The sequence below is a fragment of the Schistocerca gregaria genome, chromosome 1 (genome assembly GCF_023897955.1).
Source record: "Schistocerca gregaria isolate iqSchGreg1 chromosome 1, iqSchGreg1.2, whole genome shotgun sequence".
NCBI classification, from domain to species: domain Eukaryota; kingdom Metazoa; phylum Arthropoda; class Insecta; order Orthoptera; family Acrididae; genus Schistocerca; species Schistocerca gregaria.
In genome coordinates this window covers 1,040,761,981-1,040,779,423 of record NC_064920.1, presented here as the reverse complement: position 1 = coordinate 1,040,779,423, position 17,443 = coordinate 1,040,761,981, and the positions used below count along the sequence as shown (strand labels likewise).

The 17,443-nt window shown below is 38.7% G+C and overlaps 1 protein-coding gene across 1 annotated transcript in view; it reads right to left on the bottom strand.

Moving 5' to 3' along the window:
* Positions 1-7,250: 7,250 nt before the first annotated feature.
* The window catches only part of LOC126279835 (solute carrier organic anion transporter family member 74D), a 161,477-nt gene continuing 151,284 nt past the window's right edge, over positions 7,251-17,443 (bottom strand). Inside the window, exons 12-13 of the mRNA XM_049979710.1 lie at positions 13,887-13,988; positions 7,251-7,984 (exon numbers count right to left, since the gene is read on the bottom strand). Of these exons, the coding sequence (XP_049835667.1) occupies positions 7,869-7,984; positions 13,887-13,988 (218 nt within the window). The 3' untranslated portion in view covers positions 7,251-7,868. The remainder of the gene's footprint in view (positions 7,985-13,886; positions 13,989-17,443) is intronic.

Genomic DNA, 17,443 nt, shown 5'->3' with positions numbered 1-17,443 from the left:
TTATAAAATGTTTTATATTACCCATGTTTCTCTAGAGCATGTACCACCTATTTTCTGATAATTTCAAACATTTTGCATCACTTTACATTTTCAAATGCTTGTCAAGTACTGCAAATCATATTTTTTCTTCTCGTCCTATACAGTAAGTCTTCCTTGATTTGAGACCCCAAATGAATTCTCCTGTATTCTTAATTTTTATTGGCCTCACTCCTTCCAAAATTTTCCGCTCCTCACTAAGCAGTCACCATGGGTTCCAAAAGCTAGCAATTTTGTATGTCTTGATATCTCTCTATCTTCTGCCATTTGATGGGTAGACCTTGTCTATTTATTTCACAAATATTTTATCAAGATCAGTTAAGTAGTGTGACTGTGTTTGTTTATCATACCAGATACTTTTTATTCTGTAGTCAGTACCAGGTATGGTGGCCCAGTAGTAAAATACTGTATTCATATCTGGGAGAATGGTGGTTTGAATTCCAGCCTGGCAATTCAGATTTAGGTTTTCACTTGCTTCCCTAATTCATTTAAGGCAAATGCTGAGGCAGTTCCATTTTAAAAGACACATCTCATTTCCTTCCCTATCTTCAACCAATCAGAGCTTGCACTTGATCTCCAATGACCTTGTCATCATCAGGGGATTAAACAGTAATCTTCCTTTTTATTCTGTGATCAGCATAGCTTTATGTTTGTTACGTAAGTTGAAATATTATAAGAAGCAGTATTTTAATTGAGGTAGGAGTATGCAAGTGTAACTTAAATTTGCTATAGATAAACAGTAGGACTTTAATGATGGTTTGCCTGGTGAACAAGGTGGTGCAGTGGTTGAGACACTGGACTTGTATTTGGGAGGGTTGGGTTTCAGATTCCTATCTGGGAGTTTCCTTGTTTAGGTTCTCAGCAGTTTCCATAGACAACATCATAACAACAAGATAAAGATTTACACATTACATGTAGCTCACTAATTGAAAGCAGAACAAAATACCAGGTGATCAGAAAGTCAGTATAAATTTGAAAACTGAATAAATCACGGAATAATGTGGATAGAGAGGTACAAATTGACACACATGCTTGGAATGACATTGCGATGGATTATACGTTGCTGCTGCAATGCAATTTCTTTTATAATTTTTGTTCACCTACCTCTTTACAGCCTTTGAAATGTGGTGCTACAGAAGAATGCTGAAGATTAGATGGGTAGATCACATAACTAATGAGGAGGTATTGATGAATAGCATTGGGGAGAAGAGAAGTTTGTGGCAAAACTTGACTAGAAGAAGGGTTCTATTGGTAGGACATGTTCTGAGGCATCAAGGGATCACCAATTTAGCATTGGAGGGTAAAAATCGTAGAGGGAGACCAAGAGATGAATACACCAAGAAGATTCAGAAGGTTGTAGGTTGCAGTAGGTACTGGGAGATGAAGAAGCTTGCACAGGATAGAATAGCATGGAGAGCTGCATCAAACCAGTCTCAGGACTGAAGACCACAACAATAACAACTACCTCTTTACAGCAGTAGATCTTCACATATAAACTCCTGACTGCAGCTACTTACGAGATCACAGAAAAGCAGTGTTGAGGAAACTGTAACCTCATAGCTACACGGTGGAGGCCGCTATAAGTAAAATTTGCCGAAAATTGTCTATCTACTTTAAAGAAATGATTCGCAAAGAGGATGTCTCTCGTAGGTTAAACATGAAGCTCAAATTTAAACCTTCAATAGATCTTTGTTGCTGTTAAGCAAGATCATCAGCCCACATTTACGAAAATTACTAAAGTTTCTGCTCACAGTTATCACCATACCTAAAACAGCCAGAACTTTTACCTTACCAAATTCCGAAACCAATTACTTGTAACACAGTGAATGATCGGCCAATTACTTCTGCACACGATATTTAGTGCTTGTCCTTCGTAAAAGTTTATGCTCGCCATAAAATACTCAGTAAGAATATATTCAATACCGCCACGCAATATACTTCAAAGTTCACTCGCGATTTTCGTCGGAACAAATAATCATGACACTCTAAAGGTTTCACAAACAGTTTCTGGTCACTACCAGATACCATTAACGCTGTACCATAACGCGGAAGTCATCCAAAGACTTCATCTCACACATAATGCGAAAAGTCACATGCAGCAAAACCGCCTCCAATCAAAGCTAGCTCCCGACTCCCTCTCACTCTCCCACACTCAAAACTATATCTCCTCGCTAAGTGCCAACCGTCTCCCTTCTCATTGGCTGTCAGCACTTACGACCAATGAGAACTCACTTCTAGGGCGCAGCTCGCGCCAAAATCTAGCAAGCACCAACCGCTTCTCTAGGCTCATTGATGTCATCACATTAAGTAACACAAAACTCTCTAATTAATAAACAAAACAAAATGAACTATAAGCTTTACTCTACATCTGGAAATTTATTATGTAGTCGCAAATGTTCTGGCTGTCTTGTACATAAACATACATACTTGGACATCTGACATGATGCTGAACGTCCCACATACTCTCACGCACGCATTCTCTTTCACACACACCCTAACACACAATACACATATTTACTTAGAATTCTTGATATGAACACTGAAAGTGTTATCAGATCATCGTACATAGTCACTGATGGTGAACTATTACATCACTGTATTTATTTAAATTTTTGACTGTCGAACAAATACGTTTTTTTAATGGAATTTTTCTAACTTCCAAAACACAACTATTTTTGATCTCAGACTTTGACATATTTTTTGTTTTCACAACAGAAGGGTGTACGTCAAATATGACATTCCTCAGTTTATTCTTTTCTTAGTTATTAATATTTTTAGTTTTGTATAATGTCAGTGGCCTGCCAGCGCTACCCCACTGCTTTCACATGCACAGCTGCAACAGACGGTCGTGACGTCAGTCTGCAAGACACAACTTGTCCATTACTGACCGTATAATACTCTACCGGCTTACATTGCAGCCCACATACATTCTAAAGTAAAGCTTTTAATAGACAAATGGGCGATCGCGCACTAGTTGCAACAGCGCTTCATCTGATCAAAATAGCAATAATTAGCAGAACAGAGTAAGACAAAGTGGAGATGACGTTTTTTACAGGAAATGCTCAATATGTCCACCATCATTCCTCAACAATAGCTGTAGTCGAGGAATAATGTGAACAGCACTGTAAAGCATGTCCGGAATTATGGTGAGGCATTGGCATCGGATGTTGTCTTTCAACATCCCTAGAGATGTCGGTCGATCATGATACACTTGCGACTTCAGGTAACCCCAAAGCCAATAATCGCACGAACTGAGAGGTCTGGGGACCTGGGAGGCCAAGCATGACAAAAGTGGCGGCTGAGCACACGATCTTCACCAAACGATGTGTGCAACAGGTCTTTCACGCGTCTAGTAATATGGGGTGGAGGGCCATCCTGCATAAACATCGTACGTTCCAGCAGGTGTTTATCAGCCAGGCTGGGGATGACATGATTCTGTAACACATCGGCATACCTCTCACTTGTCACGGTAGCAGTTACAAAACCAGAATCACGTATTTCCTCGAAGAAAAAAGGACCGATATTGGTAGATGTCGTAAATCCAACCCATACCGTGACTTTCTTGTCGTGCAATGGAATTTCCACGACAGTTCTAGGATTTTCGGTATCCCAATTTCTACAGTTGTGGGCGTTGACAGACCCTCGGAGCATGAAATGAGCTTTGTCGGTCCTCAACACGTTGCTCAACCAACCGTCACCTTCCGCCATCTTTTGAAACGTCCACACCGCAAATGCCCTCTGCTTCACTAAATCACCAGGTAACAGTTCATGATGCCGATGGATTTTGTACGGATAGCATCGGAGGGTACGCCTAAGAGCCAACCAAACAGTAGTGTATGGAATGCCGGTGCGATGTGCTGACTTCCCTGTGCATGGATGAACCCGCTACAGTCTCCATTTCTTCCTGAACTGTCTCAGCAGCATTACGCCTTGTGCTCGGTCGAGGTCTGTCGTCTAAACAGCCCTTGGCTTCGAACTTCAAAATCATTCTCGCCACAGCTGCATTTGTCAACGGGCCTTTACCCGTTTGAATCCCGTTCCTATGGCGATAGGATCTTAACGCTGAACTAGCACATTCCCCATTCTGATAATACAGCTCAACTGAAAGCGCCTTTTCAGTTAACGTCAACATGCTGCGACTGCTGGCGCATCTGATTCTCTCTATCGTTACGGCTCCTTTTATACACGATTGTCATGTGCAGTCACTTACGTTTAGCTGCCCAGTGCCATCTGTCCGACGTTTTGTGAACTTTTTTTTTTTCTAATAAAACCCCATGTCATTCCAATCATGTGTGTCTATTTTTACTTCTCTATCTACATTATTCTGTGGTTTATTAAGTTTTCAAATTTATACAGACTTTTTGATCACCTGGTATATAACTAACCAGGTATATTATTGATTCCCTATCACTTCAAGATGAAACTTTATGCAGGAAGAAACTAAGAACCATGATTCCAGAGTGTGACAATTATAGAAAGTTTTTAGTACACTGAGGTGACAAAAGTCATGTGACACCTCCTAATATCATGTCGGACTTCCTTTTGCCAGGCATAGTGCAGCAACTCAACATGGCAGGGGTTCAACAAGTCTCCTGTAAAAATATTGAGGCATATTACCCTCTATAGCTGTACATAATTGCGAAAGTGTTGCTGGTGCAGGACCTTGTGCACAAACTGACATCATGATTATATCCCATAAATGTTTGATGCATGGAAAAATCATTTACTCAAATTGTCCAGAATGTTCTTCAAATGAACTGCAAACAATTGTGGCTCAGAACACGTATTGTCACCCATAAAAATTCCATCATTGTTTGGGAACATGAAGTCCATGAATGGGTAATGAAACATAATCTTTTCCAGACAGTGTTTGGTTCAGTTGGACCAGAGGATCTAGTCTATTCCATGTAAATCCAGCCCACAATGTTATGGAATCACCATTAGCTTGCACAGTGCCCTGCTGACAATTTGGGTCCATAGCTTTGTGGGGTCTGCACCACACTGGAACCCTACCATCAGCTGTTACCAACTGAAACTGGGACTCATCTGAGCAGGCCACCGTTTTCAAGACATCTAGCGTACAACCGATATGGTCACAAGCCCAGGAGAGTTGCTGCAGGTGATGTTGTGCTATTAGCAAAGACACTTGCTTTGGTTGTCTACTACCACAGCCCATTAATGCCAGATTATGCCACGTGCCCTTAGTGATAAATTCGTCATAAGTCCCACATTGATTTTTGTGGTTATTTCACATAGTGTTGCTTGTCTATTAGCACTGAAAACTCAATACAAATACCGCTGCTCTTGGTCTTTAAGCGGAGGCTGTTGGCCACTGTTTTGTCCATGGCGAGAGGTAATGCCTGAAATTTGTTATTCTTGATACACTCTTGACATTGTGGATCTCAAAATATTGAATTCCTTGACGATTTCCGAAATGAAATGTCCTGTGCATCTAGTTTCAACTAACTTTCCACATTCAAAGTCTGTGTATTCCTGTTGTTTGGTTATAATCATGTTGAAAACCCTTTCACATGAATCACGAGAGTACAAATGACAGCTCCACCAGTTTATTTATTTATGGAGGAAAAATCTGTAGTGAGAACACCATTATCGGCATTCTGAGTTTGTAAACTGTAATGTTTTGAGATAGTCCTTCTTCAGTCTATTTTACAGTGACAGCTTTGTACATGTGAGATGCTACCATGATGACAGCAAGTCTGCATTGTAGTGTTTCTTAGTAGGCTTAGAGGGTGATGCGTGGAAATACCATCGGTTACAACATGCAATCTAGACCACTAAATACTGAGGATAGTCTGAACAGGTTTTACAACTTGTGACGCTTTTGCCTTTTCTGACAACTTAACATAAAAAATTTCAGCAGAGCAGCACCCAGCCCCATACGGTGAGGAATGTGCAAGCCTTATTTGAAGCAGGTGCTACCATTAGAGAATGAGTTTTTCATTCTGCAATGGGGTGTGCACTGATATGAAACTGTCCTGACAGAATAAAACTGTGTGCCAGACCGAGACTCTAACTTGGGAACCTTTGCATTTCATGGGCAGGTACTCTGCCATCTGAGCTATCGAAGCACGTCTCATGACCAGTCCTCATGGCTTTACTTCCACTGGTACCTCATCTCCTACCTTCTGAACTAAATCTCCTGTTTACCAAAGGTGAAGGTCCTGAGTTTGAATCATGGTCTGGCACACAGCGTTAACCTGTCAGGAGCATTATTCCCATTGTTTACGTTTTGCTTAACATGTCTCTCATCAAATGTGTCTCAGGCATGGTTGTTAATGTATGCCTCATGGAGAACAGATTGTCAGATTCACTTCATTGCAAGAAAGTGCGGTGCATATAGTTTTACACAAAGACCTATGTTGAAAGTGATATTTTATGATTATAAAATGATTCACACAATCAGAGGTTGGAACATTCAAAATTCATAGGAAATATCACATACATGATTTTCACAAAGATGCAGAGCACTGCTGTTCTCTCTGTAATAATAAGCTCCCTTACTTAATGACACTGAAACATGAACACTTATCTACATAGCTTAGATGACTGTATGGGGTTATGTTTTGTGGTAACACAGTGAAGTCTCAAAGGCTATTTGTAGTCTAGAAAAGGGTGATCAGAATTATTTGCAGTGTCAGTTGATGAAATTTATGTTGTCTGTCATTATAGTTTCACTGACTTCTAGCTCGACCACCTTTGTACATACAATCTCCCATCAGATTTGTGTTTAATTAATCACTCATTCAAAAAGAACTTTAATATTCTCTCAGTGAAACTAGATAAAAACAAAATTCATTTAGATAATATTTGAATAACAATTGTACTAAAACTACAACATGAGAACCATACCATGTAAACTGTCACAGGGAGAATAAAAAAATCAATGAGTCAATCATATGGTTTCCAGCATAATTGAAAAATGGGAGTATGACCATCAGATTTTGAAATCTAAGTCATACATTCCTTTTACTCTGTTAAAGAGTTGAAGTAGTGTTGTTATTTCATTGTAATGTATTGCTCATACCTGTATACATCACATGTCTGCTTGTGTATACTTTCACTTTTTTTAACACAGCCTCATGTACTCTGTGGTTGTTGTGACCATTGTTGATTAAAGCATTTATGGCTGCTTTATTAAGTCTGAATTGTATATTATTGAATCAGTCTGTGATATCTAATTGTTAAAAAGAATATTTTCACTTTGAGATATTTATTTAAGTTTTCTCTTACACTTGGTAGAGCTCGAAGAATCACATCTTCAGTAACTGGAGATGAGACAGTTTCATAATATTGTAAAGTAAACAATGTAAAAGGCACATCTGGAACACAGTTACAATACTGGAACTGTCCAGAATGCTGTCAGTACTTGGCAGTTCATCTGATAGGAAAACTCTGCTAGTTTTATGCTTTCCTTATTACTGATTTTTTGTACTGATACAGTTCATAATGTTACTATAGGCATTTACATGTTGTCATCATTTATACAACACAAACACAATTTTTATGTAAACAAAGATATTTTACAAGGAAATAAATATGCTAAGTGCTTATAAACAACATTTTACAATACTGTACAAGAAAGTTGTTTGAGAAGTCCACAAACTGATCCTATTCCATAGTCACTCTCCTTATGATAATACTGACTTGTCTTGATAAGACAATAAATATATGGAATATGCTTATTTCACACTGCCACCTCAAAGCTCTTTGTACTGTTGTGTGAAAATCACATTCTTACTGTATCATTTAGTTCAAGTAAATGTCCTCTCTGTGCTGGGCATATCACTTTATCACTGTCACTCATTGACTGGTTAACTTTTAAGTTGTTGCTTCTTTGTCTCCTGTATTTCTTCAGGATCATAGAACTCCATATTACGACCAAGGTAACACACCACAGCATCCAGAATGACACCCATAATGGTTATTACTGAAAAGGAAGAAATTTTTACATATATTATTCATTCATTACTTGATGATAAATTACAATAAAATTTTAAGATTAAATCTTTGTAACAAAAATACAGCAAAAGCTATTGATGTTGAAAGCACATTAGTATTTGTAGCTTATGTTGTATGGCAGACAGTATTGCAACTAGAATATCTAATGATGCCTGAAACCAGAAGTGAAATTCACTTTTTAAAAAAATATTCTGTTGTGTAAAGCAATAATGGTTTTCATTGAAACCTGTAATGAAATTTTCTTGGCCAAAATACACAATTACTTCACACTGCTGTTAGTTACAGAAACCACCAACTGTTGCAGAACATAGGAAACATTCCAGAAACTGTGATGCTTTGTGATACAAGTGTACTGATAAAGACCCAAATGCATCCATACTAATCGCAATCAGGAGAATAGTGGGACAGGTCAAAATTGCCTGACAGTGAACAACATACAGAAACTCACATTTTGCAATTACAGACAACTAAAAAAGGTACCATAAGCAGAGACCAATGGGTGCACACTAAAGTGAAGTGGTATCCAGATGGATAACAAACTGAGAGGCACTGTTACTTCAATTATTAATAAAGTCTCTGATTTCAGTCCTGACTATATTGTAATTAAAAAAATGCCAGTGCAAATTTTAGGCTTTCACCCATCTTCAGTTGCTGTAATACGTATTTCAATCTTCAGTTAGAATGTTATTCTGATTTTCTTAATTATAATCATGGCACAAACACTTTTCTATTTGTGTGTTTCACATAAAAGTGCAGTATTTGCCATGCTGCCCACTGAAGAAATGCTGATGTTATGTTTTTTAAATACTGTGTTCTCTCAAACTCTGAACAATTCTCTAAAAAAAATATCACTCCAAAAATTTCATTTTTTCAGTTTTTTGTGTTTTATCACTACTGTGCTATCCTTGGAATTTCATGCACTGTTGGCACTTGGCAGCTGAGAAATAGTTAGACACTCCTTGAAGCAGTGCAACTTGATAAACAGATTGTCTGTAGTGTTTTGCATCTACATTAAGCTGTCAGGTACTTAGAGCATTTTTGAAACAGTGTAATGTTTTCATTACGTGTGTTGCTAAGCGAGTAATATGTCCTTACCTTCTTTCTGATCTGAGGAACAGCTTGGAAATTGAGTTGTTTAAGGGGTCAAATCATGTATTGGATTCAAAATTAAACTTAGCATTTTAACATATTGACCAGCTCTAGAATATTTCTAAAGTGTGTGCAACCCGTACCAGATAGGATTAACAGGGGCTATTGAACATATATAGAGAAGGGCAGCACAAGTGGTAGGAGGTTTGTTTAATCCATGGGAGAGTGTCACAGGGATGCTAAAGGAACTTCAGTGGAAGACTCTTGAAGATAGATGTAAACTATCCCGAGAAAGTCTGTTAACAAAATTTCAAGAACCAGCTTCAAATGATTACTCCAAGAACCTATTACAACCATCTATAAATTGCTCACTTAGAGATCATGATGATAAGTCATTCAAACTATCATTCTTCCCACACTCCATTCATAAATGGACCAGGAAGAACCCTGATAACTAGTACAGTGGGATGTACCCTCTTCCATGCATGCCACAGTAGTTTGCAGGGTATAGATGTAGATATAAAACTTTTCAGGGGCCAAAGTCACATTGTCAGAGAAATGTGGAAAACATTAACTGAGCAGTAAACCACTGTATTATTAATGTTTTATTTAACAGTATAAGGTGTAGATTCATAAAATAGAAATGTATGAGGCTTTTTAAAGGGTTCTCTTGAACAGATTCAAAGACTGGAGACAGAAAGCTAGGACAGACTTCATTTCAGTTTCAATCCTTGGTGCCTCATTCCTTTGACCTTATCACTTACGGTAGTGTTAAGAAAAATACCACACAAAAGGATAATTTTATATGCTTCAAAAGGTCCTGCAGCTGTAAAATATAATTGTCCATTGAAGTTGTAGAATTATTTATGAAAACAGGAAGAATCTATATGATGATTGTGCCTATCTTTTAGAGTGAAAAAAATATTAGTTAGGAGACAGATGCAGTTATCTTTCACAAGAAGGTTTGAGAAGACGACATTCCAATAAGGTGGAGTGTATTGGTAATTATCTAATCAAAAATGTTCATGCATGAGTGGCCAAGTAAGTGGTCCTGACAGTCGGGATACAAGTTACTTTGGAATAAGGCGGGCATCTCAGACATATTTCGAGTTGTGGACACCTTTCTGCTCAGATGGCAAAGACTACCAAATCCACGGGTTAGTCCCTCAACCATTAGGGATAAAACTCAATGGGACCCGGGGCAAGTAAGGCTAGCAACCTGCTTCCCTGGTACTATAAATATGATGCTGGCAACAATCAGAGCAAAATGCCTTGGACCTTTGGAGGTGACGGAGTCCCACCTCTAATTGACAAACCAGGGACTCCTAAGATACGACTCTGTAAATGAATGGTAACGAGATGGGGAGCTATTAATATCAATGGGGGCTACTCTGGGAAGAAGGTAGAGCTGGCAGAGGCTGCAAGTAAGATGGGGTTGGACGTTTTAGCTGTTAGTGACATTCGGGTAAGGGGTGAGAAAGAGGAGGAAGTTGGAGAATACAAGGTCTACTTGTCAGGAGTCAAAGCAGGAATAGCACAATGGGGTGTAGGGCTTTTCATCAGGAAAGAAATGGAACCCAGTGTAGTTGCAATAAGGTATGTAAGCGAACGACTGATGTGGATAGATTTGACAGTGTCTAGCAAGAAAATTAGGATTGTGTCAGTATATTCACATTGTGAAGGGACAGATCAAGATAAGATGGATAGTTTTTATGACGCACTAAGTGATGTAGTTGTTAGAGTAAAGGGCAAGGACAGTGTTCTGCTCATTGGTGCTTTTAATGCCAGGGTTGGAAATCGAACAGAAGGGTATGAAAAGGTTATGGGTAAATTTGGAGAGGATATGGAGGCCAACAGGAATGGGAAACATCTCTTGGATTTCTGTGCCAGTATGGGCTTAGTAATCACAAACCCCTTTTTTAAACATAAGAACATTCACCGGTATACTTGGGAAGGCAGGGGAACCAGATCTACCATTGACTGTATAATAACAGATCAGAAATTCAGGAAAGCTGTGAGGGACACACGTGTATTTAGGGGATTCTTTGACGACACTGATCACTATTTAATCTGTAGTGAAATTGGCATTGTGAGGCCAAAAGTGCAGGGGGTCAGGTCCATGTGTGGGAGGATAAGAGTGGAGAAACTTCAGGATAAGGAAATCAGACACAAGTACATAACAGTGATCTCAGAAAGGTACCAGTTAGTTGAATGTAGTCAATTGCAGTCACTGGAAAAGGAATGGACAAGGTACAGGGACACAGTACTAGAAGTGGCCAAAGAATGTCTTGGAACAGTAGTGTGTAAAGGTAGGATGAAGCAAACAGCTTGGTGGAATGACACAGTCAAGGCAGCCATTAAAAGGAAAAAGAAGGCGTATCAAAAATGGCTACATATTAGAACTCAGGTAGACAGAGAAAGTTATGTTGAAGAAAGAAACAAAGCCAAACAGATAATTACAGCATCCAAGAAGAAATCTTGGGAAGACTTTGGAAACAGGTTGGAGACCTTGGGTCAAGCTGCTGGAAAACCATTCTGGAGTGTAATTAGCAGTCTTCAAAAGGGAGGTAAGAAGGAAATGACAAGTATTTTGGACAGGTCAGGAAAACTGCTGATGAATCCTGTTGATGCCTTGGGCAGATGGAGAGAATGTTTTGAAGAGTTGCTCAATGTAGGTGAAAATATGATCAGTAATGTTTCAGATTTCGATGTACAATGGGACAGGAATGATGATGGAAATAGTATCACATTTGAGGAAGTGGACAAAATGGTCAGTAGATTGCAGTGTAATAAAGCGGCTAGGGTGGATGAAATTAAGTCGGAACTCATCAAATGCAGTGGAATGTCAGATCTTAAATGGCTACATAGGATAATTGAAATGGCGAGGGAGTCGGGACAGGTTCCATCAGACTGGACGAAAGCAGTAATCACACCAATCTTTAAACATGGAAACAGAAAAGATTGTAACAACTACAGAGGTATCTCTTTGATCAGTGTTGTGGGTAAAATCTTCTCAGGCACTGTTGAAAGGAAAGTGCGAGTATTAGTTGAGGACAAATTGGATGAAAATCAGTGTGGGTTTAGGACTCTTAGAGGTTGTCAGGACCCCAGGACTTTAGCTTACAGCAAATAATGGAGAAGTGTTACGAGTGGAACAGGGAATTGTATCTATGTTTTATAGATCTAGAAAAGGCATATGACTGGGTTCCTAGGAGGAAGTTATTGTCTGTTCTACGTGATTATGGAATACTAGGCAAACTTTTGGAAGCAATTAAAGGTCTTTACATATATAGTGAGGCAGCAGTTAGAGTTGGCGGTAAATTGAGTTCATGGTTCAGAGTAGTATCAGGGGTAAGACAAGGCTGCAACCTGTCTCCACTGTTGTTCATATTATTTATGGATCATATATTGTAAACAATAGACTGGCTGGGTGAGATTAAGATAGGTGAACACAAAATAAGCAGTCTCGCATATGCGGATGACATAGTTGTGATGGCAGATTCTGTTGAAAATTTGCAAAGTAATATTTCAGAGCTAGATCAGAAATGTAAGGACTACGGTATTAAGATTAGCATCTCCAAAACAAAAGTAATGTCAGTGGGAAAGAGATATAAACGGATTGAGTGCCAAATAGGAGGAACAAAGTTAGAACAGGTGGACAGTTTCAACTACTTAGCATGCATATTCTCACAGGATTGCAACATAGTGAAAGAACTGGAAGCGAGGTGTAGCAAAGCTAATGCAGTGAGTGCTCAGCTACAATCTACTCTCTTCTGCAAGAAGGAAGTCAGTACCAAGACTAAGTTATCTGTGCACCGTTCTATCTTTCAACCAACTTTGTTGTATGGAAGCAAAAGCTGGGTGGATTCAGGTTACCTTATCAATAAGGTTGAGGTTACGGATATGAAAGTAGCTAGGGTGATTGCAGGTACTAGTAGATGGGATCAATGGCAGGAGGGTGTGCACAATGAGGAAGTCAAAGGAAAACTGGGAATGAACTCTATAGATGTAGCAGTCAGGGTCAACAGGAGTAGATGGTGGGGTCATGTTACACGCATGGGAGAAGCAAGGTTACCCAAGAGACTCATGTGTTCAGCAGTAGAGGGTAGGAGGAGTCGGGTTAGACCAAGGAGAAGGTACCTGGATTCTGTTCAGAACGATTTTAAGTAATAGGCTTAATATCAGAAGAGGCACCAATGTTAACACTGAATAGGGGATCATGGAGGAATTTTATAAGGGGGACTATGCTCCAGACTGAACGCTGAAAAGCATTATCAGTCTTAAATGATGATGATGATGATGATGATGATGATGATGATGATGATGAAATGTTGCCACATCCTCTTCAATTACAGGCAAGACCATTTATGGATGAAGTATTATGATATATCAGAGTTGCTGCAACTTTTGTTGACACTAATTTCATAGTTATATGTTGCTCGGCATATCTTTTAGTTGTACAAGCCTTATGAATATCTGTTTCTTTCTGTCCTTCAACTGCCTCTATCCCTTTCCCAGTCTCTTTCTCCTGCTTTTATTCTCTTCCCCTTCCCCTCCCCCCTCCCCCCTCCCAATAACCTGATGTTTAATTTTCCTTGCCTCTGACCCTGCCTCTTATTTTACTTATGGTTCTTTTATATGCAGAAGTGCACTAAATTGTTTTCCTGAATATATCCACTTAATTTTGGCTCTTTGTTAGATTAATTTGAGGAAAAGTAACATAATCCATGACATTGCACCAAAGCAATTATATAAATATGGAAATGAAGTTTTGTACATACCTGCAGCAGTTCCATTTATGTAATGTCTGAACTTATCTTGATCATAGAGCCAGCAATTTCCTCTTTTCCCACAGCTTATGTCCCATTCAAGGCAGGAGGAATCTGTAAAATTCAAATAGACTGGTATCAAGTGATTCTGTGATTATAAGATTATCCGTAGAGCTATTAGTGGAAATTCTCATTCATTAACATCTAAGTAGGTATGAACACTGTGCAACTGTATATACTCTGGATGTGGTTTAGCTTGTTTAAGGATGCATTATCTTAGGAAGCAAAAGAAAACAAAAATGAGTGGAACAGCACAAATACAAGGTGAACATTAACAAAACTGTCAAACTGCAGGGGGCAGCTTCCTCACTGGAAATTGAGGAAAAAGGTTCCCATGAACATGTATCCGGAAATTCTTTATTGCCATGGTAGAGCATGCTGACGAATGAAAGTTCCTCTGACCGTGTGCCGGGTATTCCTTGTGTGTTGTAGGCTGTGTGATTGATGCAGTGTACTATCGGCAACAGAATGGCCTGATATTCATGTGCCAGAGACATGACAAGAAGGTGTTTGTGACGACCAAGCAGATTGAAGTGGTTGAGAGGGAGCACGGCTACACCAAATCGGGTTCCCTTGCAGTCACCAACAACTACACACAACATTTCAAGCCCTTTATGGGCATTAGTGTGACCATGGGTCCTTTCAGATAGACATACATGCAGGAAAGTGGTGGACTGTGCGAACACTAGTTTTTGAGCACCGTGTTCTACAGGATATTGAGATGAATCCTCCTACACCCTCCAGGCAAGTGGCCCACCAACATGATGTAAGCCAAAGTATGATTATGTGTATCCTGCATGACAACTGCCACTTTGAACATCTGTTGTGATGTGGATGCAATGCAGCTCTGTACTTCTTTCCAGTATGATTTGTTGTCGTTGCATGCATGCTGTCCACTTCTGGACACATTTTCATTGGAGCTTTCTTCCTCAATTTTCAGTCAAGAATTTGCCCCTGCAATTTGTCGGTTTGATTAACGTTAACCCTGTATACCTTATTAAAAAATTTGGATGGTAACAATGACAATATGTTTTGTACTAGAAGTAGCACAGTGCAAGAAAGTTGCAGAAATGAATACAGTTACAGAAAATGCCCAAAAGAGCCTATGCCAAAACAGCCTATTAATTAAGTGAATATTGTATGCTAATTACTCAATTAGGTTGGTTGGCTCAGAAACGAAATTGAAATTATCACTGTGCTTTTATCCAATGTCCTTTCTTGGACACACACACACACACACACACACACACACACACACACACACACACACACACACACACACCTCAGCAGTGTGCTTCCATTGCTTTTCTTAATTAATGCTGAATGAAACGTGGTGTCACTGTGATACACAGTGTGTATCATATAGGTTTTCACTTTCAAATTTTTTGTTGTTGTCGCCTGAATCCTTTTTTAAATTCTGCTGTAGACAGTATGAAGATGACTGATGTAATTACAAACATGAGTTTCAGAAATATCCAAGGTGAGAGCTGCCTGATAAGCTTCAGTGTGAGGCAAAACACAATGTTTTATTGGTTCTTAGCATTGTTGCTTCCTATGTTTTCAGTCAAATATGGTGTATGCATGAAAAATCTTGCAACTGAAGGATTGCATGAGGTTGTAGTAATAAAATGTGCTACCTTTGTAATGAATGGAGTGATTATTTAATTGAGAAGAATTTTCCCAATTATCTGTATCAATACTCTGCAAGTGATCTTACTTTTATTACCACTACCTTCCTACCCCCTACCTCTTCAATACTTGTTCCATTCATGAATGGTCCTTGTGAAGAATAATTGTTGGTGAGCCCCACTAATTTCTCTGATTTTCTCACTGTAGTCATTTTGTGAGCTGTATCTGTTAGAGAGTAAAATGTTGCTTGTCTCTTCTTGGAATGCACGCTCTTAGAATTTCAACAGCAACCACTTTAAGATACTCTACGACTCTTTTGTAGTGTCTGCCAGTAGGGTCTGTTGATCATATCCGTAACTCTCTCATGACTACTAAATGATCCTGTGTCCTGCCATCCTGACTTAGGTTTTCTGTGTTTTCCCTAAATCATTTAAGGCAAATACTGGGATTCGTCCTTTGAAAGGGCACTGCCGCTTTCCTTCTCCATTACACCCTAATCCAAGCTTGTGCTTCAATCTTTAATGACTTCGTTGTTGACAAGTTGTCCAACACTATTCTCTTCCTCCTCCTAAATGATCCTGTGATGAAATGTGCCACTCTCCATCTGTTCGATTAATTCAACAAGGTAAAGTGCACAGTCTGATGACCATTAAAATATCAGACAGTGCAGCTTTCAGATTACTTATTATTGGCATGCACAAGCTTTCAAGATATTTGAAATGTCTGAAGCTTCTTATGAAATTAAAACTGAAAATGTGTTTATATAGGAGCTTAAGTGTCATGTTAAATTTTTTTGGTTATTCTTGCTGTAAATACAAGTGACTGTATATGGTGAAACTCAGTACTGTAAAACAGATTACTGCCTTTAAAAAACAAAATGATAATCTGCATTTCTTGTCAGGCGTTCAGTTGGATATAGTCACCAACACTGGATGAATTTTTGGCAACAAGTATTTCCAACTAGAGAAAAGATTTCAAGAAGCAGTACTTTGTACTTCGTTGTTCAAGCTATCTGACTTGTTGGAATAGCAAATTATGTATCACAAGATCTATTTTTGTTCTGTACGGTATCTGCTAGACACTGAGTATTTATTATTGCCTTTACTTTCAGCTGTGTGTTTTAGTTGATACAGTTGTCCTTTGTCATATATATTATATATGTAAAATATTTAATATCAGAGATGAAAGTCTCCTGGAACAAATTTGCCTGTGTCCATTTTTTTTCTATTTTTTGCATGGAGCTTCAATTGCTACACATTGACTGCGTTGTCATTTCTAAATTTCAAAGATACTTAGCCACTGTACCCATTCAGTTTTAAGAACACCACTTTCACTACGTGGCTCTTTGCTACATCTAAGGTTTGACAGTACTTTTTTACTTTAAATATTTTTGGTTCCTTTCTGACCCCCTTGATCATAACATGCTGATCATGAAAATGCAGTGTCTTACATAGGAAATTGATGAGAGAGACATTCTCTGCTAAACTGATAGTGAAACATTAGCCTAGCTTGAAAACTTACATAATATTTAATTAAGTCAGGCTTTTAATTTTGTCTGTGTGGAGACTGTAGAAAAGAAATGTGAATCAAAAAGTGCTTTATGATAATTAATCCAATTAATGAATGGTTTTGAAATGCCTATACCAGCAGAGAAAATTGTAAATAATGTATGTAAAATGATTAATAACTGGTTTTATGCAAATGGCATATCTCATTAATAACAGACGTTGTAATACAGTAACAATAATAGTTATAATAAAGCACCACACATGATGAATTTTCAATCTGCAGCAGGCCGAACACTGATTTGAAACTTCTCAGCACATTAAAACAGTGTGCTGGACTGAAACCTGAAACCTTGTCTTTTGTAGGCAAGTGCT